General features: G+C 42.8%; 1 protein-coding gene across 1 annotated transcript; it reads left to right on the forward strand.

The window, feature by feature from the left end:
• Positions 1–2,950: 2,950 nt before the first annotated feature.
• On the forward strand, positions 2,951–23,326 carry LOC311108265 (kinesin light chain 1-like). Its single transcript, XM_084150888.1, has 16 exons — positions 2,951–3,099; positions 4,065–4,212; positions 8,895–8,953; positions 9,778–10,057; positions 11,063–11,302; positions 12,089–12,164; positions 12,541–12,769; positions 13,650–13,737; positions 13,956–14,057; positions 14,475–14,648; positions 16,577–16,676; positions 16,919–16,965; positions 17,136–17,203; positions 17,693–17,801; positions 18,197–18,361; positions 20,855–23,326. The coding sequence occupies exons 4-16, from the start codon at positions 9,779–9,781 to the stop codon at positions 20,966–20,968; spliced, it is 1,791 nt and encodes a 596-aa protein (XP_084007014.1). The 5' UTR covers positions 2,951–3,099; positions 4,065–4,212; positions 8,895–8,953; position 9,778; the 3' UTR covers positions 20,969–23,326.
• The last annotated feature ends 1,719 nt before the right edge of the window (positions 23,327–25,045 follow it).

Consider the following 25,045-nt stretch of genomic DNA (forward strand, 5'->3'; position numbering starts at 1 on the left):
TACACAAAGGAAACAAAAAGCACAGGAGGTGGTGCTGCCCAGGAGGCAGTCTTTTCTTTCCCAGATCGTCAAACTCACAAGACTCCATTACCCCCATGCGGCAAGGAACCACCAAACCACTGGACCAGCATTTCCCAAACTTGGCCCTGGGGACCCCAAGGGGTGCACATTTAGTTTTTTGCCCTAGCACTACACAGCTGTTCAAATAATCAAAGCTTGATGATGAGTTGATTATTAGAATCAACTCTGTAGTGATAGGGCAAAAACTCAAATGTGGCGCTATCGTGAGCAGACGCCCCTCAAACAGAAACAGGGTTTAAATACATTCCAGGTGTAAAATCAGTCAGGCCATTATCTAATCAAATTACTTGTTTAGTCAATGAGGCATTTATTCACTATATAATCAAAAAGTTTTATCATAGCAGCACTCAGCTTTCTCACCTTTATATGCTCTACCGTTTGATCACAAGTTAATTTAACTTCATAAAAGATCTCCATCTTTTCCTATAAGGTCCAAAGTCCAGTCTTGCGTTTAGCCTGAAATTAAACCTTACTTTACTGAAAGATTAAATTGATCAGTGTCATATCCCTGGGGTGCACAACTATTATCTTCACAGCGCTTAAAACCTCTAAAAGTCTAAGCCGTTGGGGGATACTAAGCTAACTTATGGAATTGTTTTAAGATGGTCATACCATGGGTCTTTTAGCTATTTGAGTTTGAATTTTAGGACCCCTTTAGGTATCAAAAACAAATATAGAAAAATGATTTGATAAAATATTGAATTTGGCCTTCACTACTATAGCCCATAGAAATGCATTGAATAACACATCCATAAATGGTAAAAGAGACAGTCAAAAAATGTATCATAAAGAATAAAGTTTTGAAGTGTCTGTCCTATATCTAGAAGATATAAGAAAGCTCAGGAAATATCTTTGTTTGTATGGGTTACCTTCAGATGAGTCCCGTACGGCTTGTGGGGTGGTAGAGCACACCATCATGTTCGTGAGAGTCTCCCCTTTCCATAGAGTGGTCATAATTGTAGCCAAACCGATCGGACGCTACAGACGTTTTCGTGAGAAGACAGATTTTCGGGATTTTCGGGATGTCTCATGGTCTGACAAACACCGCTGTAGCTCAGCCACCTTCCACCGCAGATGCTGTAGGCCGACATAGGCGGATGCAGTAGATTGAGACGCTCTAGCCTAAACTGACTGATTTTTATGGGGATTTTTTTATTATGTTACTTAGATTTATGTACGGGTGCGTCAATAGACTGATTTCTCCAATTGATTGATTCATGTTGTTTAAGGCTATAGAGAACGAGTCCATAAACATGATTAACCTGCTCTGATAAAAAGGCAAAGACCAGAATACATAATGACCCTTGAGGACCTGAGTTCATATTTATAGTTTGCTTATTACCTTCTTAACCTGTGCAGCTTCATCTATGGAACAGAACTTGACTTGTGGTTTGTGTGTTTTCTGGAAGTCTGACACACCAAACAGACAGGCTGTTTATCCTCCAGACAGAAGAGCTTTCCACTGAGCACAGATGTCAATTCAACGTCTATTCCACGGTGGTTCAGTGTAATTTCATTGAAATGACGTGGAAACAATGTTGATTCAACCAGTGTGTGACCAATGGGTTGAGTTTCTCTCTGTGCAGACTGCAGAGCAACTCTTTTGAAGCTCTCTGACTTCTCTCCTGTAAGAAGGCCTCACACAGGTTTTTTAAAACCAGGTTACATGGAGGTTTGTGTCTTGACGATCTACTCCTGCAAACTGGACACTCCTTACACTCATTCCCTTTCCAGTATTCCTACAGACAGATTTTACAGACGCTGTGGCTACACGACAGGAGGACAGAATCCTTGAAGATGTCACAGCACACAGGACAGGAGAGATCCTCCTCTGGGAGAGACGGTCTGGAAGCCATTTTCTCCCTCAGTCACACTCGCCTTTTGCGTCAGTATTGCCCTAAGAAAGGAGGTTACTTTAACTTTTAAAGACTCACCCTTGTTTGGTAGCAGAGCTATAAAGACAGTTTTAGTGGTTTCTCCTCCAGAAACTACTCTGAAATGTTTACATTATTATTGAGTCATAGGTCCGGTGTCAGGTAGCCTAGCAGTTAGTGCGCTGGGCCAGTAACTGAAAGGTCGCTGGTTTGAATACCCGAGATGAAAAGGTGAAACAAATCTGTCAATGTGCCCTTGAGCAAGGCACTTAACCCTAATTTGCACCAGGGGCGCCGTACTACTATGGCTGACCCTGTAAAACAATACATTTCACTGCACCTACATTGAGTGTATAAAATATTAGGAACACCTACTCTTTCCATGACATAGACTATCCAGGTGAAAGCTATGATCCCTTATTGATGTCACCTGTTAAATCCACTTCAATCAGTGTAGATGAAGGGGAGGAGACAGGTTAAAGTATAATTTTTAAGCCTTGAGACATGGATTGTGTATGTGTGCCATTCAGAGGGTGAATGGGGAAGACAAAATATTTAAGTGCCTTTGAACGGGGTATGGTAGTAGGTGCCAGGCACACAGGTTTGTGTGTGTCAAAAACTGCAACGCTGCTGGGTTTTTCACTCTCAACAGTTTCCCATGTGTATCAAGAATGGCCAACCTGACACAACTGTGTGAAGCATTGGAGTCAACATGGGCCTTCTTGTGGAACCCTTTCGACACCTTGTGGAGTCCATGCCCTGACAAATTGAAGCTGTTCTTAGGGCAACAGGGGTGCAACTCAATATTAGGAAGGTGCTCCTAATGTTTTGTACACTCAGTGTATATACAGTACATAAGTCCTTTGTTGAACACATTGGGCAAATAGACACCAGTAGAACAGAGCTAAATGTTACAGTGCTGCAATGGTTAAATAAAGGTGAAATAAAAATAAATAAATAAAAATGAGTTTTACTTCCTGTAATAAGACTATATTGACTCTGTATTACCTGTGTATGATGGGAGGACCTTTGCAGTGGGAGACATACAGTAGCATGGAGTTCTGAGAGAACAGAGTAAATGAACCAGTATGTGAGAGAGCTGTGTTTTACTGTGCTGTGATGTACTTTACCCTGTACAGATCAGGTGAGTGCTGTATTTCCTGAGTTTGTTTTAATACAGGTGTTTGAGGAGTGGAGCTTTGAGTGAGGTATGAATCTGCATAAGGAACACAGATACTTCTATCATCCACAAGATTGTGCCACAGGGACAATTCATGTTTAATGGAACAATGAACAGGCAGATGGAACATAGCTCTTTTTCTATCTACTTGAATGTGGTATGGAATAACGAGAAGTGCATTTTTTATTTATCCAGGAAGTCCCATTGAGGTCAGAAGACCTCTTTTATTACATTTTAGTCATTTAGCAGACACTCTTATCCAGAGTGACTTACAGTTAGTGAGTGCATACATTTTCATACTGGCCCCCCGTGGGAAACGAACCCACAACCCTGGCGTTGCAAGCGCCATGCTCTACCAATTGAGCTACAGGGGACTACACTCACTTTTATGAGTGAGATCTGGCCAAGAGGGCAGCTCAATAAAAAACACACATGTATCATACACAACACAGTAACAATAACTTTGCATACAAGTTGGGAATAATGTCTGTAATTTAAATGAGTTTGTATACTGTTTAATCTGTGCAGATGTTACTGAAAGATATGTGGATCTCTTATTGATTAGGCTATACTCAATAAACATATATACATGATGTTAAGGAAAAGTGATTTATTAAAAATAACTTATAAATTATAAGGAGGGAGATGAGATAGGCTAATATAAAAGTATGTTGTCCTATAGGCAATAGATACATTGATAGAGGCTGTATAGGTCAGCATTAAACTGTTGGGATACAAATAAGATAGCCTATATGAACCCCAAAGGTTCCCCCACCGTGGCAATCACCTTGAACCCCAAATGGTTCACATTTTCTTAGTGTGCATTATATTGTAGCCTAAGGGATATTTAAATCAAATTAAACCTACCTATAAAGGGGGGTGTGGGTTAAGAAAATACGGGGCTGAGTTTGTGTGCACTTTGAATCCAGGGCAAATTTGAGCACGTAGCCGGAGTTTGCCGGACGATATGTGCTATCGATTGGATCATGTTTTGCACAGAACTAAAGCGATGTCAAAGAGACAACACCGACTATACTCCGTGTCTTCAGTCGAAAGGAATCCACTCCACATTTCGAGGTAAGTGAATGTAGGCTACTTTGACATACCGGTAACTCACGACGTTATGTGAATGTGTTTGCGCCTATAAAATGTGTAGTGGTCTCGATGAAACTAGATGTCCGTCTGCTCATTATTTTATAATGTGCATGAAATTCCCTAGAAATAAAAAGAACACAAATATTTTCAGTAATCATTCAGGTATAATGCATAATGATGCAGTTATAATGCATTGTAATAGGCCTACTTGTCACGAGCAGCATATTACGACTGCTTTATAATGACTTATAATCATGTCATAATGATATGCTAAATAACAGCCAGTTTGGTTGAAAAATGTATTAATAGAGAGACATAACATAAGCCTTCTTATAAGACATTATAACAAGTTATAAACCATTATACCTGGATAAAGTCTTACCATATTTTAAAAGTATCAATATCTGATACAGGAAATAATATTCTGACAATAATATTCAAATAGAAAGATTACAATAGATCTATTAAAATAACCCAGTATTATTCAATTCAGTTAAAAAAGTATTCATCCCTGTTTTATATGCAGAGATGAAGGCCAAAAGATGTCTTTCTATTTGCCACCATCATATTACAAGTATTTCATTGACATTGCAAATAGACTATACTGTGTACAGCACATAGCCTACATCAGGGATCTCCAACCCTGTTCCTGGAGGGTTACCCTCCTGTAGGTTTTCCCTCCAACCCCAGTTGTAACTAACCTGGTTCAGCTTATCAACCAGCTAATTATTAGAATCAGGTGTGCTAGATTGGGGTTGGAGTGAAAACCTACAGGACGGTACCTCTCCAGGAACAGGGTTGGATAGCTCTGGCCTACATTCTAGTAGCTTCCTGGCAGAAGTACCTTTTTAGGAGATTCTTACAGTGAACAACAGTGGTAAAGATTTCTTTCACCACTGTTTTCTTTGCATGTTCATTGAGTTAGAAACATTATTGGTTAGATAAGGTGTCAAGGCACATGTGTACAGTTTATATTGTTCACCTTGGAACCTGGACATATCATATATATAATCTAATTTGTTTGACAGTAGTAAAGACATGAGGTGTCATAAGGAAATGCACCTCCCTCCCCAACGTAAGAAATATTTTCACATTACTTTTCATATAACTTGCTGTGACTTGCTGTGTAATGCGTGCATCTACTTGTGAGTTCCATTTATTGTGTAGCATTGGGGAGAAAGAGTGAGTTGAGAACCAGAAATCAGAATATTTGGTTCAATTTTGAACAAGGTTGCCAAAAAGTGCACAGTGAATAAGGAATCATTTGTGGGAAAGCTATCTCCTCAAAACGAGGGTGGTGAATCTTTGTGCGTTTACTAATGTAGCAGGTCTGATTCAATCCAGTCAGCCCATTCATTCAACCACCACAAAGACAGATGTTGTACCCTCTTGTATGAGTCGAATAACTGTCTTCTGGCCAACACATAGATAGCAGTGATCTAACTGCCACACTATGATTGTACTAACCAAAATGATATTTGTGCTGTTTCACTAAACTAGCAAATTAATATAAACAATAGACCTTCATTGTTCATTCTAGGCCTACAGAATGAAACCAGTATAAAGATGTGAAACAAGACATTGAGTGTGCCCCTGATGGTCATTTCTATTTATTTAACCTTTATTTAACCAGGAAAATACCCTTGAGGTTTTGTGAGGGTCACCTGGCAAGAGGTCAGCAGGATGTAGTCAGCGTGTACACATAACATAAGAGCACAATACAATACAATACATTAAAAACAATTACAATGGTCAATGACATTTTCTTCTATCAGAGCTTTAAACTCAGGCAGCGACACTCTCTCCTCCAGTTTTAAAGTATTTTGTAGCTCGTATGAAATGTATAAGGGCCCGATCCCGACTTAGGAATTTATGCCTTTCTTCTCAGTGTTTGGTATTCAGACTTACCTTATTCGGTTGCGTAACGAGCTCTGCAGGTGTGGCTACCTTGCTTGTTCTGAATAAATGTCATTCAACCGCTGAAAACCCTCCCACTTGCTGGCCAACAGATTTTTACTTCAATGGGATTTTCAGTATATTTATCTTAAGCCATCCCTTTGAATACAGTGCACCTTTTAGTTAGAATTTTGTTGACAGACTAGAATATATTGAGAGAACGGGTTCAGAATATTAGGGATCAGTTAAAGAAAACCTTCTAAATATATGCATATTCGTCTCCGTTTCAGCACCAATTGGTAGATAAAAAAATAGTGTAGATTATTTAGGTATAGGAAAGTATTTATCAATCATAAAAAAACTGGTTTTGAGAGCCTTTACTCATGAAAGAAAGAAAACGGTGGTTTGATTCATTCACAAAATTGCCACATTCAGTTCTTCAACACATGGTAATGTTGGAAGATTATTTTACATAGAATTATAATAGGGAGAATAGTGTACAATAGTAGCCTATACCCTCGTCTATTGCCTGCACTAACCATGGAACTGTCTGATGACATGGCCTAGGATTGCGCCATGGGTCGGTTTCAAACTGTTACGGCTTGGTCTGCGTTCCTCTCATTACCATTTCATTAGCCTACATTTCTTTTTTTTTTTATATTATCAACTGTTATTAATGATCTTCAGCAACAATCACATGACCATGACGGTGTTTACACAGGAAGCAAATGAAGGTAAACGAAACAGTGTCATTAAATGGAATGATAATGTAGGCTATACCAACTGAAGGAACTAACAGTAAATTGGCAGTTTAATATGTGTGGTTATTAGGCCTACTGACGGTCGATACTGATATTTAACATGATAGAGATAGGAAACAGAGTAAGTCAGGGTAGCCTATAATAAAGACATTAGAGAATGCCCATCCCTGCAAGCTAAAAGGCCATATAATTTAAATTCTGCATAATGGCACAGCATTTCATCAACTTTACTGCTTCAGTTTGCTGCCATATGACTGGTTTCATATTCCCTTATCCAAACGGATTACTCATTTACTACCTAGCTCTTATCAATAGCTCTTATCAAATTACAGTGCATGGAGAATGGTGTAATTTCTATTGGAAGTAGATTATTTCTCCACATGGAACCGGTATGTTCGCTAGACCTTATTCATGGTTTCATTGCGCGTGTATAAGTGTATAAAAAGGGAATACGTTCCATTTATGTGCGCTGAACTCAGGTCAGAATCGGGGCCATAGAGAGGAAAGCACATAAAAAAGGGAATTACGTTTCATTTACGCACGCTTAACTCAGGTCGGAATCGGGCCTTATTGAAGTGTTAAGATAGTATTGCAGTTTGTTGGGGTGTCCTATCACTGTAGCCCCAGACACACTGAAGCGGTACAACTGATGTACAACACATTTGGCACAACTGTTGTAATACCACAGAGAGCTTTTCTGCACACCAAATATTTACACAAGCGTTGCAGAGACAGTGCACAATGGTTGTGTAAAATGTTTGTGCAGACTGACAAACTTTCTGTTGTGTCACTAACATACTGAATGTGTTATATCGCAACCATTGTGTCAAATACGTTGTACATCAGTTGTACAGCCTGTGTATGCACAGAGCTTTTCTCTCGATGGCAGTTGCCTTGAACGTCACACGGTAGGTAGCTTGGGCCCTCCACTGTGCCTCAAGCCCAAGAGCACTCCCACTCATTCAAGAGGCGGTGTCCAGCTGTCTTAGTAACAGTTGGCATGGCGCTCTTTGTTTCTGGTGACTAATAGGCTATAGCCTAGAAACAGAGAAGACAATGTTATCTATTAGCCACCATGACTCTTACAGTGGACTTCCGCTAACATTCTGGCACAGAGCAGCACCAGGATACTGTGGCTTTGGGATGTCACAACATCTATAAATTATGATAGCTCTATATATATTTCTATCACAGATATCCACATTAGGATATTCACATGCATAATTATTTTATGATGTGTATGGATTGGCTTCAATATGTGTTTTCTCATATTTAATTCCATGGGTCCCATAAGTCATACAGGGTGTATATTCATCAATAATGTCTCAGGTATGTCTTTCCCTATATTCCATTGATCTTATATGACAATGAATAACAATATATTCCATCCATGGTAATCAAATAGGATGACATTTCATTTGCAGACTGCACATCCCTCCTCTTATGAAATGTCTGTAGCAGCACCCTTCTCCCTCTCGCGCCAACACCCCCCCCCCCCCCCCATTATGATGGACTCAAACCTCTTCCCCCAAATCATACCGGGAGGGGTTGTATAATGGGTGGGTCAGGCCATTGTTGTGGCCCGTCCACGGTGCCCATTCACAAAAGCATTCCTTGGGTTTAGCCAGCGACCCCTCTGCAGGAGGTCAAGGTACTATGGGAAGATCTCATTTTAGCTGCGAATGGGACCGGGGTGAGCTTGGGAGGATGAGTTTGGGCTCTAAGTTTGAGAGAGATAGAGAGAGAGAGAGAGAGAGAGAGAGAGAGAGAGAGAGAGCGAGAGAGTACCTGTGTGTGTGTGTGTCTGTTTGTGGCTGAATGTGTGTGTCTGTGTGTTGTATTAATATATGCACAATGTTTCATTGCCGATCCAAACTGTATTTAATTGTGTGTGTGTTAGTGCCATTTTAGTTTGCTGTCTTACTCATAGGGTGTGGTTAAGCTGTGGACAAATCTTTCATCACACTACTTCATTATGCTTACAGTGCCTCACATCTCACACCACAGGACTAGGATCAGTGTCTCTCTGTGTCTCCCAGTTCTCAACTCCACACAGTATTATTAAGGTAAGTTTAACAAAATATTATGCTGTTTTCAAAAGAAACAAAATACCCTGCTCTTGTTAACACTTTTAGGATTAATTTGTGTGTTCTCACAGCAAAGAGAATATCATTTTATTGATTGACAACACAAGGCGAAAATAAGGAAGAAAGTAGAGTAACCGCCAAAATGAACTCTGATCACCTTACATTACGCTTGGTGTGTGATAACAATGCTTCCTGGATTTATCATGTACAGCACTTACAGCCAACTGTTTTACATCAGGGGTATGCTTCCTGGATTTATCATGTACAGCACTTACAGCCAACTGTTTTACATCAGGGGTATTCAAAGGTCCAGAGCACTACTACTTTATTTTCTCTCAGAGATGCAGTCTTTTTTGGGGGGCGCGTCACAGCACAGCATACTGCACTCGCCTGGGTCAAAATCGCATGGGGAAAAATATTTGATTGCATTACATTAAAAGAACAAATGCCACACATCTTCAACATCACCAGGAAATGAAATTATTTTGTGCCTGCCTTTCTCTCACAGATTTTTACCCAGGTGAGTGCAACATGCTGTGCAGTGTGCATAAAATACTGCATCTGTAGTTAATTCGTTGATAAATGACATGGTTTGCCCACAGATTCCGCTAACCTGGTGTCCCAGGTCAGAATCAGTCCCTGATAAGAGGGGAAGGATGAAATCCAGCAGTGCTGCAGCCCTCGAAGCCCAGAGAAAATTGGGTTATTCTAATACCCAATCTATTTCTAATTGAATTGAATTAGGACCTAATCCCTATTTTTTTCTCCATGTCCTCTCTTCCCCACCCTCTATCCCTCCCCAGGATGTATGAAAACGCACCCGCCCTGGTGGCACCGCAGGGGGTCTTGGCCGATCGTAGGACAACCCAGGAGGATATGCTGGGCCAGACCAGGCAGGTGATCCAGGGGATGGAGGCCCTGAGACTGGAGCACCACTCTCTCCTGGAGGGCCTACTGGGGAGCCTGCACTGCCTGGAAGTGGAGGGGAGCCAGAACCACGAGGAGCCCAGCCCTGCCCAGGAGAAGGCCAGGGCCATCCACCGCTCGCTGGACACCCTAGAGCTTGGGCTGGGCGAAGCGCAGGTCAGATACATTGAATTGTAATCATTGCAATTTGCAGATGAAAAACAGATACTGCTTTCTTAACATTCGTAGGCACTCTCTTGTGTAGAAAAGTAAAACTCTTTATTCGATTATTATGGTTATACACGTGGCAGGAATAAAAAATGCACAAACACATAGTGGTTGTTGCAGCCTATGTGGGTGATGTCCAGGTCAGATGTAGTCTATGGGACATTATATGCCAAAACTCTTAAGTTAATGTTTCAGTCTCAGTCAAAATCACATGTAGGACTGCACTCAGATTTTGGATCAAGAGTATCTGTTTTTCATTCTTTGGCTATCTTAACATTTGTGAGGAGGAGAAAGCGTTTTTCAACTTGTAGCTAGCCACTCTGTTTCCTGTTTCACTTCTGTTTTGCCTGATGGACCTGACCGAGGTCAGAGATTAAGAGTACTGCTTGTGGCAGCTGGGGTAAGCTTTCTTTAGCTTAGAGCAATTAGCATAGTATTGTCAGTATGTATCAGGTTAGGGTTGAGGTCATGTCATGGGAGGTCAGATGACACTTGCTTGCTGTCAGAGTTGTTTTGTGTTCCGAGTTTTGCTCTGTTTTTCTGCGTACAGCCACAGTAATGCCGCGTTCAAAACTACTGGGAACTCGGAACTCTGACTTCCAACTTCAGTGCGTTCAAGACAACTAGGAACTCTGAAAAAACTAGCTCCGACTGGGAAAAATAGTTCTGAACAGTCTTCCAACTCATAATTTCAACTCAGGAACTCTGGCCTCTTTCTAGAGCTACGACTTTCCAACCTAAAGATCACTGACGTCATGATTTGACCTTGTTTGTTTCAGAGTTGGCAAGACATGGCACCCTAAGAACAACCTATGCAGTTTGAGGTTAAAGGCCTATCTGGGTTTTCCCCCATAGAAATATAATTACTAGAATGGACATTCCCATGCAAGTGTGATGGCATGGGCTGCCATATTGTCTTTTCCAATAATTATTTTCCTACCTCCCCTTCCCCAGGTCATGCTGGCCCTGTCGGCCCACCTTAGCATGGTGGAGGCGGAGAAGCAGAAGCTGCGTGCTCAGGTGAGGCAGCTGTGCCAGGAGAACCAGTGGCTGCGGGATGAGCTGGCGGGGGCACAGTGGAGGCTGCAGGAGAGCGAGCAGCGTGTGGCGCAGCTGGAAGAAGAGAGGAGGCACCTGGAGTTCATGAGCTGCCTCCGGCGATATGACGACGACAGCGATGACCTTTCGTCCCCCGTGAGTGTATTCAATAGTCACTGCCACAACACCACATCAGGATTCTCTTTTTTTTTCATCAAAGTTTATTTTGAGATTTTCTAGTGATTTCAACTAAAACATAAATAGATTTTATCAGATCAAAAACAAATTTACAGGCATTCACCGACCCCATGTAGCCATCAGGAATTGTAAAAAATAAATGTGTATATTGCTAGACTAGCATAAACCAGCTCTCTTAGCATTCAGCGGAATTAAGTTCCTGCAGACAGTAACATTTCCTAGTTCATGTTTGAGAACTTTATACTCAAATGTAGGTCAGACAATATGATTAATGGTTTTTGGTGGCAGCAGTGGGATCCATGCTATAACAGAAGATACAGAAGAAGCCAGAGTTGCTGTCAAGGTACTAAAGAGGAGACTTTTGGAGACAAGCATGGGTTGAACAGTGCCACAGAACGTGTGAATGCATGCCAAGCCAACAACTTTTGGTTCCCAGAACAATTAATCAATGGTACAGATAGCATTCTAGAAATTTATTTTCTCGCAAAACCTTTCCAGGACAGTCCAGAAATTGCAGGGTGATGACATGAACAGGGACATTTATCTTCCACATTGTCAATGTATCCAGAACATGAATCACCTGAGATGTTCTGATAAAGTTTTGTTGGGCTTTCTTCTCAATCAGACAGGAGTGGGACTTTACCAGACAGGAGTGGGAACTTCACCTCATGTTCTAGGAACAATTCTTGTTAGCTGTGTGTGCGCTAATGATAGTGATAATACAACCCTACCTTTACTCACCAGGAAGAGATTGATTCCAGCAAGGAAACACTGGATGACCTCTTCCCCAATGATGAAGAGGAGAACCAGGGCCATGGCAGTAAGCACTGGGCGGGCAGGGGATTAGAGACTGGGATTATTACTGGAATCTAATCTAGAATCATCTGCAGTATCAGAATGGCATACTATGTAGCTTTCAAATATTCCCTTGCACAGTGAAAACACTAACAGTAATGGCAATGATAGTCACAAAATCCAACAACAAAAAAAACGTTTATTCCCCTAATGCAATAGTATAATTACTAATTGTTGTAATGGTGTTGGTGGTATTATTTTGTCAGTGGCACAAATTATTTGTTGTATGTATTAGAAGCTAGCAGCTAGCAAGCTAGTATTACTAGCTAGTAAACTAGCGGCAGCGATAATGGTCACAGTTACTATGTCATTAAATAAGGTAGACTCCATATTCCCTTCAGTTCAGCAGCACAGTAGCAATGTGGCGATGGCAGCCGCCAACCAGGGTGGCTACGAGATTCCAGCCCGTCTGCGTACGCTCCACAACCTGGTGATCCAGTACGCCTCGCAGGGTCGCTACGAGGTGGCTGTGCCCCTCTGCAAACAGGCCCTTGAGGACCTGGAGAAGACCTCTGGACACGAGCATCCAGACGTGGCCACCATGCTCAACATCCTGGCCCTGGTCTACAGGTGAGCCCCGCGGGATGCCGGAGAAGATGATGACGGACCACAGGAACGATCCTGTGTTATATTCAGTTATGTTCTCCGATCAGATCTTGTTCCTCCAGTTTGATAAGAATAAGATGGGATAGTGTTTGTAATGGAAATAATCTGATCAGAGAACATGAAACATATCATAGTGATGACAGCATAGGCCTATTGTCTTTACTACATTGAAATTATGTATCCTTTCAATGAGTGCTCTTATGGTCTTCAAGTTATATATATCAATAAATATCAATATCAATATTTTCTTATTTATTCCAAAACTAATAATTGGTCAACATTATGGTACCATCGATTTAGGATTATGTTACATTAGAATAGACAACAGCTGACATGAGCTAAGTCATTGATCCAGTTTTGTGCATTCCTCATGTAGGGGGCACCTAGCTTTCCCACAGATGGCAATGGGCTAGCAGGTTCTCAACTTCAAATAAGCAGTGGCTGCCAATAGAGTATAAATATCAGGTGTCAAATTTCAGTGTTAAAGCACATTATGATGCAGGAAGTTTATAAGGACATGGACTCCACCTTTTTGGAATAGTTGCCAGGCCCAAATGTTCGTTTTTTCTTCTGTCTGTATGATTTAGTGTGTAAATCCAACCTGCCAGCCACACCATTTCATTCAAAGCACGAGCCACCAACTCCGAAGCCCAATCCCAGCCTAATGTTTGACAGTGAAAGCATTCGGGTTTAACATGATAAATAGTCAGTTACTCTTCTCACATGATGGGGACCATTGTTGTTGTTGAAAACAGCCAAGCTCTGGCAACCCTAACCCTGGTTTTACCTTGAGGTTGCCGTGGCGATACCCTAGTAACCAGGCCCTCCACCCCTCTCCTTCCAGGGACCAGAATAAGTACAAAGAGGCAGCCAACCTTCTCAACGACTCGCTGGCGGTTCGGGAGAGGACCCTTGGCAGGGACCACCCGGCGGTGAGTGTATGGCCATCACCTTGTGTCTATGTGTGTGTATGGCCATCACTTTGTGTTTGTGTGTGTTTGTCTCTGACCCCACTGTTGTGTTGTTCCCATACCCGCTCCCCCTTCCAATTCTAAGGCTGACAGCTACTAGTCACTGTAGGTGTCATTGACCTAGCGGCTGTGTGAGTATCACTGACCCTGTGGCTAACGTCCCCATACCCTCCTCTCAGGTGGCCGCTACACTCAACAACCTGGCTGTGCTCTATGGGAAGAGTGGCAGGTACAAGGAGGCCGAGCCACTGTGTAAACGAGCGCTGGAGATTAGGGAGAAGGTGGGTCACTAGGTGTGTGTGTGTGTGTGTCTGTCTCTGTGTGTGTGTGTGTGTGTAAAAATAATAATAAAACATGGATTTAACAGGTGACATCAATAAGGGATCATAGCTTTCACCTGGATTCACCTGGTCAGTCTGTCATGGAAAGAGAAGTTCCTAATGTTTTGTACACTCAGTGTATAATTTTTTCTACCACTGACCTGCTCTCAACTTTATTGAGGAAAAATGTACTTACTATGACTGAGATATGTGGTTTTACAACCTAGCAATCTTAAGATTAATGCACTAACTGTAAGTCGGTCTGGATAAGAGTGTCTGCTAAATGACTAAAATGTCAATGTAAACTGTGTGCGTGCCTGTGTTTATCTAAATACCTCATCCTACACAAAACTAAACTCCTAACCCCTGTTGATCTAGATACTGGGTAAGGAGCATCCTGACGTGGCCAAGCAGCTGAACAACCTGGCCTTGCTGTGCCAGAACCAGGGGAAGTATAGAGAGGTGGAGCAGCACTACCAACGTGCCCTGGACATCTACCAGACCAGGCTTAGCCCCGATGACCCCAACATGGCTAAAACCAAGAACAAGCTGGTGAGAGACTGGTACCCTTTTCACACTAGTGAGCTGAGCTGAGTTTTAATGGTCTGGCTTGGTTAAGCATCCGCCACAGTTGCTAGAAGTGTGCTGGAATGATGAAAGGAAAATACTGGGACACTGTCATCTAGTCCCAAACAGAGCAGCTCACTGAAATCTGCCTGGTGCCTGGGCTAGTACTCTGTGTTGAAAGACCATGGCCGTGTCCAGAAACAACCCCTAGCCCCTACCCCCTTGGACATTGTGCAGATCTGAAAGGATTGGATTAGTATAATAAGCAATATGGTGGATGTCCACGTAGCCAATCAGAGATCAGCCGCATTGCTTACATCTCAGTATCCAACCCTTTCAGATCTATAGATGTGCCTAGAGGGTAGGGGCTAATGGTTGTTTCTGGATTGTGCCTAAATGAAGGTTCTAGTAATTGACCTGTATTTTATACAGCCTCTCATTGACAGGTACTTCACTGTCAAGTCAATAGTCTGTTGAAAAAATGCACAAGACATAACAAATGGATATCTGTAAAGCACCTTCTGACAACTGCCGATGTAAAAAGGGCTGTATAAAATACATTTCATTGATTGATTTGATTGACATAAAAAATGAAGTATTTTGTATAGAATTTGTTGCCTTGTCATATGTTTGGAATGTCATTATTTCCACTCATGATATCTGAAATGATACACTACATGACCAATAGTATATGGACACCTGCTTGTCGAACATCTCATTCCAAAATCATCGGCATTGATATGGAGTTGGTCCCCCTTTTGCTGCTATAACAGCCTCCACTCTTCTGGGAAGGCTTTCCACTAGATGTTGGAACATTACTGCGGGGACTTGCTTCCATTCAGCCACAAGAGCATTAGTGAGGTCGGGCACTAATGTTGGGCGATTAGGCCTGGCTCGCAGTCGGCCTTCCAATTCATCCCAAAGGTGTTCGATGGGGTTGAGGTCAGGGCTCTGTGCAGGCCAGTCAAGTTCTTCCACACCGATCTCGACAAACCATTTCTGCATGGACCTCGCTTTGTGCATTGTCATGCTGAAACAGGAAATGACATTCCCCAAACTGTTGCCACAAAGTTGGAAGCACAGAATCGTCTAGAATGTCATTGTATGCTGTAGTGTTAAGATTTCCCTTCACTGGAACTAAGGGGCCTTGCCCAAACCATGAAAAACAGCCCCAGACCATTATTCCTCCTCCACCAAACCTTACAGTTGGCACTATGCATCCGGCAGGTAGCGTTCTCCTGGCATCCGCCAAACCCAGATTCGTTCGTCGGACTGCCAGATGGTGAAGCGTGTTTCATCACTCCAGAGAAAGCATTTTCACTGCTCCAGAGTCCAATGGCGACAAGCTTTACACCACTCCAGCCGACGCTTGGCATTGTGCATGGTGATCTTAGGCTTGTGAGCGGCTGCTCGGCCATGGAAACCCATTTCATGAAGCTCCTGAAGAAACAGTTATTGTGCTGACGTTGCTTCCAGAGGCAGTTTGGAACTCGGTAGTGAGTGTTGCAACCGAGTACAAACGATTTCTACGCGCTGCGCGCTTCAGCACTCGGCGGTCCCGTTCTGTGAGCTTGTGTGGCCTACCACTTCACGGCTGAGCCGTTGTTGCTGCTAGACATTTCCACTTCACAATAACAGCACTTACAGTTGACCGGGGCAGCTCTAGCAGGGCAGAAATTTGACGAACTGACTTGTTGGAAAGGTGGCATCCTATGACAGTGCCACGTTGAAAGTCACTGAGCTCTTCAGTAAGGCCATTCTACTGCCAATGTTTGTCTATGGAGATTGCATGGCTGTGTGCTCGATTTTATACACCTGTCAGCAACAGGTGTGGCTGAAAAAGCAGAATCCACTAATTTGAAGGGGTGTCCACATACTTTTGTATATATAATGTATCTCCCTTCCTCTCTTAGGCCTCCTGTTACCTAAAGCAAGGGAAGTTTAAACAAGCAGAGGTGCTGTACAAAGAGATCCTAACCCATGCCCACGAGAAGGCCAGTGGCTCTACAAATGGTAAGGACCCATCATTTACATCTTCCGTTAAAGTTTTTATTGTGAAAACAATCTGGAAAATGCCTCTAGTTTCCAGCCATACCTGGGTCGAAATAGTATTTTATCTTCTTTCAAATCCTTGAGGTGTGCTGTGTTTCACTTACCCTGCATGCTGGATGGGCGGGTTTGTACTTTTGGGGCTATTCTATTGGTTCCATTACACCAGTTAACCTGTCTGTCTGTGTATTTATCTGTTGATACAGGGGAGGTCAAGTCCATCTGGATGCAGGCAGAGGAGAGGGAGGAACAGGTGAACAAACTCAGCCCCTCATATTTGATCAAATCTCATTTCAGCTACTACAACCATAGTAACAAATCTGCCCACACTGGACTATAACCTGTACAGCAACCAATGCTCCAACCAACTGAGCCATTGTTCACCATTCCACTGTTGACCATGTTTAAATGTGTGCTCCTCAGGGCAGAAAGAGAGAAGGCCTGTCTATAGGAGATCAAGGTAGCTGGGACAGGACTGGCAAAGTGGACAGGTCAGTCATCTCCATGCTCAGGGTGGCGTATCCACTAGGTACAGCTATAGGATCAGCTTCACTTCCCCCAATATTAACCTTAACCATTAGTGGGGAAAATACTAAACTGACCCAAGATCAGCATGTAGAGGCAACTTTACCCTGAAGCCGATCCTAGATCTGTTTCCTGACCGAGTATGATGAATTTGCCCCTAGACACTGATGTAAGGTCAGTTTCTCATTCTCCCTCCTTATGGTTAAGGTAAGGATTTGGGGCGGGAAAGCTGATCCTAGATCTGTGCCTAAGGCCAGGCAAATTTGTCCTACTCCATTAGGGTTGTATTCACTAGACACGAAATGAAAGAAAACAGGTCGAAACAGGGAAGGACTACCTGAAATTGTCCAATAAGAAAGACTTGTTTTAGTTTTCTGTTGCAAAACGTTTTGTTACGGTGTACACTAATGAATATTACATGGTTTACACAATCCCTGACCTTTGACCCCGTGCAGTGCCACCATGACCAGCACCCTGAGGAACTTGGGAGCCCTCTACAGGAGACAGGGCAAACTGAAGGCAGCAGAGACACTGGAGGCAGCGGCCACACACACCCCTAAACAAGTGGGTCCGGTCTGCATTAAAAAATATATTTTATTTAACTTAATATAATTGTTTTATTTAACTTTTATTATTATTATTTGTTTTATTTATGTTTTATAGTTTTGATTTATTTATTTTAGGAAAGGGAAAAAAGGCAAGTGTTCAGTACAGTAGGGCCCAAAAGATAACACATGAATGTATTGTGCATAATCAAATTCCTATATAGATCATATACCTCCAACAGTAACCAATTAAAAGTAGGAAATGAGTTCACCCGCAAGTGACTTATTAATACCAATGAAATGTGAAGGTTTAGGAAATACCTGGCCAAGGAATGACCAGGATGTGTTTGTCCTCCCACACTTAGTAGCATTGCTGTGTGTTTCCATGTTGTATGTGTTCATCTGTGTGTATAGAGCCAGAAGCGGTGTGTTCTAGCTGCCGAGGCCCCCAGCGACAGCGCGGCCATGGAGAAGCAATGCAGCAGTAGTGAGAGCCTGACCTCTGAGGTGATCACGGTGAAGTACGACAGTGGCCTACACGGAGGAGAGGTGGTCAACCTCAGTCTGGAATGGAACGGGGTGAGGAGGAGCACAACTCTCTACCACTCAGGCTACGGCTACAGAGACTAATGAGCAAGGATGAAATCATATATACATTCATCAATTGTCCGTTTTTGTCCGTCAAAAGTTCAACTCGAGTCAAGTTTTTTTGTGCAGGTTGCATGTTTAAAAATATGTATCATTTGTGTGTTTTTGTCAGACATTTATCTCCGCTGGCCATCATCCGTTAACAGCTATTTCCGTTATTTTCAGACACAAAATCTGTACGTAACGTGTGGTGAGGGAAGGCAGCTTATAGTAATGGCTGGAATGGAATAAATGGATTGGTATCAAACACATCAAACACGTGTTTGATACCAATCCATTCAATCTATTCCAGCCATTTATTACTATGAGCCTGCCTCCCCTCACCACACATCTCTAGACTGTGGTCGTACCCTCAGATCAAATAAAATTAAATTGTATTTGTCACATGCGCCGAATACAACAGTTGTAGACCTTACTGTGAAATGCTTACTTACAAGCCCTTAACCAACAATGAAGTTCAAGAAATAGAGTTAAGAAAATATTTACTAAATAAACTAAAGTAAAAAAATAACAATAACAATATATATATATACAGGGTGTACCGGTACCGAGTCAATGTGCGGGGGTACAGGTTAGTTGAGGTAATTTGTACATGTAGGTAGGGGTAAAGTGACTATGCATAGATAATAAACAGCGAATAGCAGCAGTGTAAAAACAAACGGGGGGGTCAATGTAAATAGTCCAGGTGGCCATTTGATTAATTGTTCAGTAGTCTTATGGCTTGGGGGTACAAGCTGTTAAGGAGCCTTTTGGACCTAGAGTTGGCGCTCCGGTACAGCTTGCCGTGCGGTAGCAGAGAGAACATTGTATGACTACGGTGGCTGGAGTCTTTGACAATATTTTGGGCCTCTGACACACCTAGTATAGAGGTCCTGGATGGCAGGAAGCTTGACCCCAGTGATGTACTGGGCTGTACGCACTACCCTCCGTAGAGCCTTACGGTTGGATGCCGAGCAGTTGCCATACCAGGCGGTGATGCAACCGGTCAGGATGCTCTCGATGGTGCAGCTGTAGAACTTTTTGAGGATCTGGGGACCCATGCCAAATCTTTTCAGTCTCCTGAGGGGGAAAAGGCGATGTCGTGCCCTCTTCACAACTTTCTTGGTGTGTTTGGACCATGATAGTTTGTTGGTGATGTGGACACCAAGGAACTTGAAACTCTCGACCCGCTCCACTACAGCCCCATCGGTGTGAATGGGGGTGTGTTCGGTCCTCCTTTTCCTGTAGTCCACGATCATGTCCTTTGTCTTGCTCACGTTGAGGAGAGGTTGTTGTCCTGGCACCACACTGCCAGGTCTCTGACCTCCTCCCTATAGTCTGTCTCATTGTTGTCTGTGATCAGGCCTACTACCGTTGTGTCGTCAGCAAACTTAATGATAGTGTTGGAGTCGTGCTTGGCCACGCAGTCGTGGGTGAACAGGGAGTACAGGAGGGGACTAAGCACATACCCCTGAGGGGCCCCCGTGTTGAGGATCAGCGTGGCAGATGTGTTGTTACCTACCCTTACCACCTGGGGGCGGCCCGTCAGGAAATCCAGGATCCAGTTGCAAAGGGAGGTGTTTAGTCCCAGGGTCTTTAGCTTATTGATGAACTTTGTGGGCACTATGGTGTTGAACGCTGAGCTGTAGTCAATGAACAGCATTCTCACATAGGTGTTCCTTTTGTCCAGGTGGGAAAGGGCAGTGTGGAGTGCGATTGAGATTGCGCCAACTTTGGATCTGCTTGAAACATGTAGGTATTACAGACTCGGTCAGGGAGAGGTTGAAAATGTCAGTGAAGACACTTGCCAGTTGGTCCGCGCATGCTCTGAGTACTGTATGCTACCTCTGAAGCAGTGGTGGCTTGTTGTCACTTTAAAATCGGAGGACGGGCTCATTGTAATGGCTGGAACAGAATTAATATAATGGTATCAAACACATTCATTTCATTCATTCCATTCCAGCTATACTATGAGCCTGTGTAAACGTTTACTATAAAAGTATGTGTTGCCGTTGATTGCCTACAGTGTGACTGTATAGCCCTACCCAGAATATGCATGAGTGTATATGTACATGTATGCAGACAATTGGGCCTGTGTGTGTGCGTACGTGTGTGTGTTTGTGTGTGTAAAAGTAAGTATGTGCCAAAGGAGGTTGGTGGCACCTTAATTGGGGAGGACAGGCTCGTGGGAATGACTGGAGCAGAATGGTATCAAATACATCAAACACATGGTTTGATGCCATTCCATTCGCTCCGTTTCAGCCATTATTATGAGCTGTCCTCCCATCAGCAGCCGCCACTGGTTTGTGTGTGTGTGTGTGTTTGTATCTGTACGAGCATGTGCGTGTGTTATCTGTGAGCATGTGCATAAATACGTGTGTATGAGCAGTTGCATGCATACATGTGAGTGTATGTGTAACCCTCCGTTGCTCTCTGTCCCCAAAGGACGACTGTGGCTCCCTGAAGAGAAGCGTCTCCTTCAGTAAGCTGCGCGCCTCCATCCGACGGAGCAGTGAGAAGCTCGTCCGCCGACTGAAGGGGGACAAAAACCCTGGCTAACCAGCCCCAAGTCTGACTAAGCTTCAGTTCACACCCTTGCCACAACAGAGGGAGGGAGAGGGTGGGCAGTGGGCATGTATGGTGCACCAAGGCCCAGGCCTCAATTAAACCATGCCTAACCCCTAACCCCTAACCCCTAACCCCCAGGCACTTGTAGATCTGAAAGCATTGGATAGGTATAAACAATATACAATATAGTGGAAATTCCATCTGGCAAGCTGGGCCATATTGCTAAATCCAATACTTTCTGAAATACGGTGATGATGCGCCTAGGCCGTGGTTGTTTCAAACTGAGCCCCATTGTCTTACATCAGATAGTGTAACTTTTGTTTGCACTGATCGGTAGAAGGACTAACAGTCGAAGAAGTAGGAGTGGCGCCACCTGTTGAAAGACAATGACTGAATCCTAGCCCTTAGCTACCATTTGTTGGTACCCTTTTGATTCCCTTTCAACATGACTGGACTGAACAAAGCTGTAGATGGAACGCTTGGCTATTACTCTGATACGGTACCGTCGCCTTATTCTATGCCAGCCATATTTGCACCACCTGGGTATTGGTGATGTAATGGTAGCTCAAGCTTGTTTGCTTTTACATTTACATTTACATTTACGTCATTTAGCAGACGCTCTTATCCAGAGCGACTTACATGAGCAATTTCTAGTCCTTCCCTATCATAAAGTGCCCAGTGGCAGAAGCTATTGTAGGGATGGCTTCAAACTATTGAGATGCACCCTTTGATTATCTGATTATCACCCCTACGGGTTAGAACACTTCAGGAAGGCGGTCACATGTGTTTGCGAGGCAGAGGTCCCGAGTTCGAAGTCTCGATATGAGTCGGTCAAGGGGAAGCGGTACTCGCTAAGCAAGCAGCGTGACGTCCTTTATACATGTAGTAGACATGACTTGGCTCAAGCTATTGACATTCTCAACCCTTTAATTTACGTTTCATTTAATGTCTTGTTTATATCTGAACATTTCTCTGTAAAAACTGTTGAAATTAGAGAAATGTTTAAGAGCAAATTTGTGCACATTTTCATGTGTGATTTTTAAACACCTGCTGGACGAAAAAAGTAGAGCATTTGTAACTGTAGTTTCATTTATATATACACGAGTATACCAAACATTAGGAACACCTTCCTAATATTGAGTTGCAACCCCCCCCTTTTGCCCTCAGAACAGCCTCAATTTCTCGGGGCATGGACTCTACAAGGTGTCGAAAGCATTCCACAGGGATGCTGGCCCATGTTGACTCCAGTGCTTCACACAGTAGTGTCAAGTTGGCTGGATGTCCTTTGGGTGGTGGACCATTCTTGATACACATGGGAAACTGTTGAGCCCCGTTCAAACAAACTTAAATCTTTTGTCTTGCCAATTCACCCTCTGAATGGCACACATACACAATCCATGTCTCTATTGTCTCAAGGCTTAAAATCCTTCTTTAACCGGTCTCCTGCCCTTCATCTATACTGACTGAAGTGGATTTAACAACTGACATCAATAAGGGATCAAAGCTTTCACCTGGATTTACCTGGTCAGTCTGTCATGGAAAGATCAAATCAATCACGTTCACGGATATCTCATTCAAGGTAAACGCTGCAGATGTGAGTTCAATTGGAAATTACCTTTCAAATATCAAGCATGCTGTAATGCTTAAGACTTAATCCTGGCCTTAAAGGAAAAGTCCACTCAAAAACTATATTTTGATATTTTTTTCATTAGTCCACTGTTAATACAGTCCCAAATGTTTTGCATGTCAGCAGTCAAGTTTTTTGGAGTAACTCGGGACACACAGGTCAAAGAGGTGTGCCCAATGACAATAACTAGTTAATGTTTGAGACAATATTAAGGGTTTTATTTTAACAAACCTAATGCAAATGATAAATTGAAGCGCTGGCATAGTGCTATAGGTCCAGGGGTGTGTCAGAAATATTTTAGCTATTTTCACAGCCGTTATTATGAGCACAATAGCTGGCAGCAGTGCGAAAGGGCTGGGTTTTGATGAATAAACAAGTTTTAGGTGTGATGAGGGCTTGGCCACTCACTGGCCAATCAAGGTGTTCCATGGCTTAATACTGCATGCATTTGTCTCAAATTATGTATATTATTGCGTTGTCATCAACTCCAATTTGGCTAGGGGCACAGAATATTCTCATCCTAGTCCATTGTGGATTGATACTACCGCTTATTAAATAGCATAGGCTACAGTAACTAGTGATAGCTACAGTAAAAACAAAAAATCCACTGTTTGCTCAATTTGTTTGGAGTGTTGACAGTCAACATTGTTGTAATTAGCTTCAACAAGTATAGGCCTTTATGCATCGCACTTATCCTCAAATAAAAAATACAAGGCTCCCGTAAATTGTATTGTATGTGTGAGTCACGTTCTCAATAAACAATATATAGCCTAGGCCTACCGTTGATACGGCATTATAGGACTGAAAATGTTGTATATCCTGTGTTTGGAGGAGCGCGTCGTTGATGTGGTCTTTGGAAATGGGGTTGGATACAAGCCATATGGAGTATGCTATGCACTGCAGGTAGGCCTATGTGAATTGTGAATATCGGCAAAAGTAGACCATTTAGAAACCTTTTATGAATAGGCTCTTTGGCTAATACATGACCGGGATAAGAAAAATACACTAGACACATTGCTGTTGAACCAGCTTTCGTTATAGTAGGGTAAGGGTAGCCTACTTGAAGGGCTTGTTTTTCAATCAAATGAAACAGAAAACAAGCAATTTTTACAGGAAAGTAATTTCAAATGTTTCTAAATATGAGTTTCACTGGATTATCTCATCTCTCGTCCCATGATGGGTAGGCCTATATAGCCTACATGTATGGGGTTTTAAAACACATCCAAAATAATAAAAGGCACTGTAATACCCTTAATACTATAGGTGTGACATTGCACAGGATGTATTCACTGTTTTGCTGCTGACAAATTTGATATTTTAACAAAGCTCTGGTGATTAACATTTATTTGAAAGTGGTCTCATGAGCCAAACCCTTTATCGATAGTCTTGGCTACTTGGTAAATGCATTGGGTATGACATAACAGCTTTCATTGAGAGCTATGCTTGGTTTTTAATCAAATGAAATGAAATTGTGACAAAAACACTAGTTTTGTATGTTTCAAAATTCGAGGTTTACAGGCACAAAAAGCACATACTGTATTTCTTGTTCCATGTGCATATAGGTACTGTGCGTCACGGCTGGCTGCGCTTCCGCTGTCAAAATCCATGCCTTAGTCAACCGCGTTACCACTAAGAGCAGCTTTCGGTTGCTCTTAAATATCCCCACCAGGCACCTGCGCATACTGGAATTGGCACCTTGGCGCACTTTAAGGACACACCTCAGATATTACCACCCCTCCCACCTCAGTGCAAGCGAGCTCAAATAATACAGACAAATTACCAATCATGGTTCTAGGGTTTGAAAATACACTGAACAAAAATATAAACGCAACATGTAAAGTGTTGGTCTTATGTTTCATGAGCTGAAATAAATAATCCCAGAAATGTTCCATATGCACAAAAAGCATATTTCTCTCAAATGTTGTGCACACATTTGTTAACATCCCTGTTAGTGAGCATTTCTCCTTTCTCCTATCAAGAAGCTGATTAAACAGCATGATCATTACACAGGTGCACCTTGTGCTGGGGACAATAAAAGGCCACTCTAAAATGTGCAGTTTTGTCACACAACACAATGCCACAGATGTCTCAAGTTTTGAGGGAGCGTGCAATTGGCACGTTGACTGCTGGAATGTCCACCAGTGCTGTTGCGAGAATTGAATGTTAATTTCTCTACCATAAGCCACCTCTAACGTTGTTTTAGAGAATTTGGCAGTACGTCCAACTGGCCTCACAACCGCAGACCACGTGTAACCACGCCAGCCCAGGACCTCCACATCCGGCTTCTTTACCTGCGGGATTGTCTGAGACCAGCCACCTGGACAGCTGATGAAACTGTGGGTTTGTACAACCGAATAATTTCTGCAAACTGTCAGAAACTGGCTCAAGGAAGCTCATCTGCGTGCTCGTCGTCCTCACCAGGGTCTTGACCGGACTTGTAG

This window comes from Coregonus lavaretus, assembly GCF_964263955.1.
Source record: "Coregonus lavaretus genome assembly, chromosome: 33".
Lineage (NCBI taxonomy): Eukaryota > Metazoa > Chordata > Actinopteri > Salmoniformes > Salmonidae > Coregonus > Coregonus lavaretus.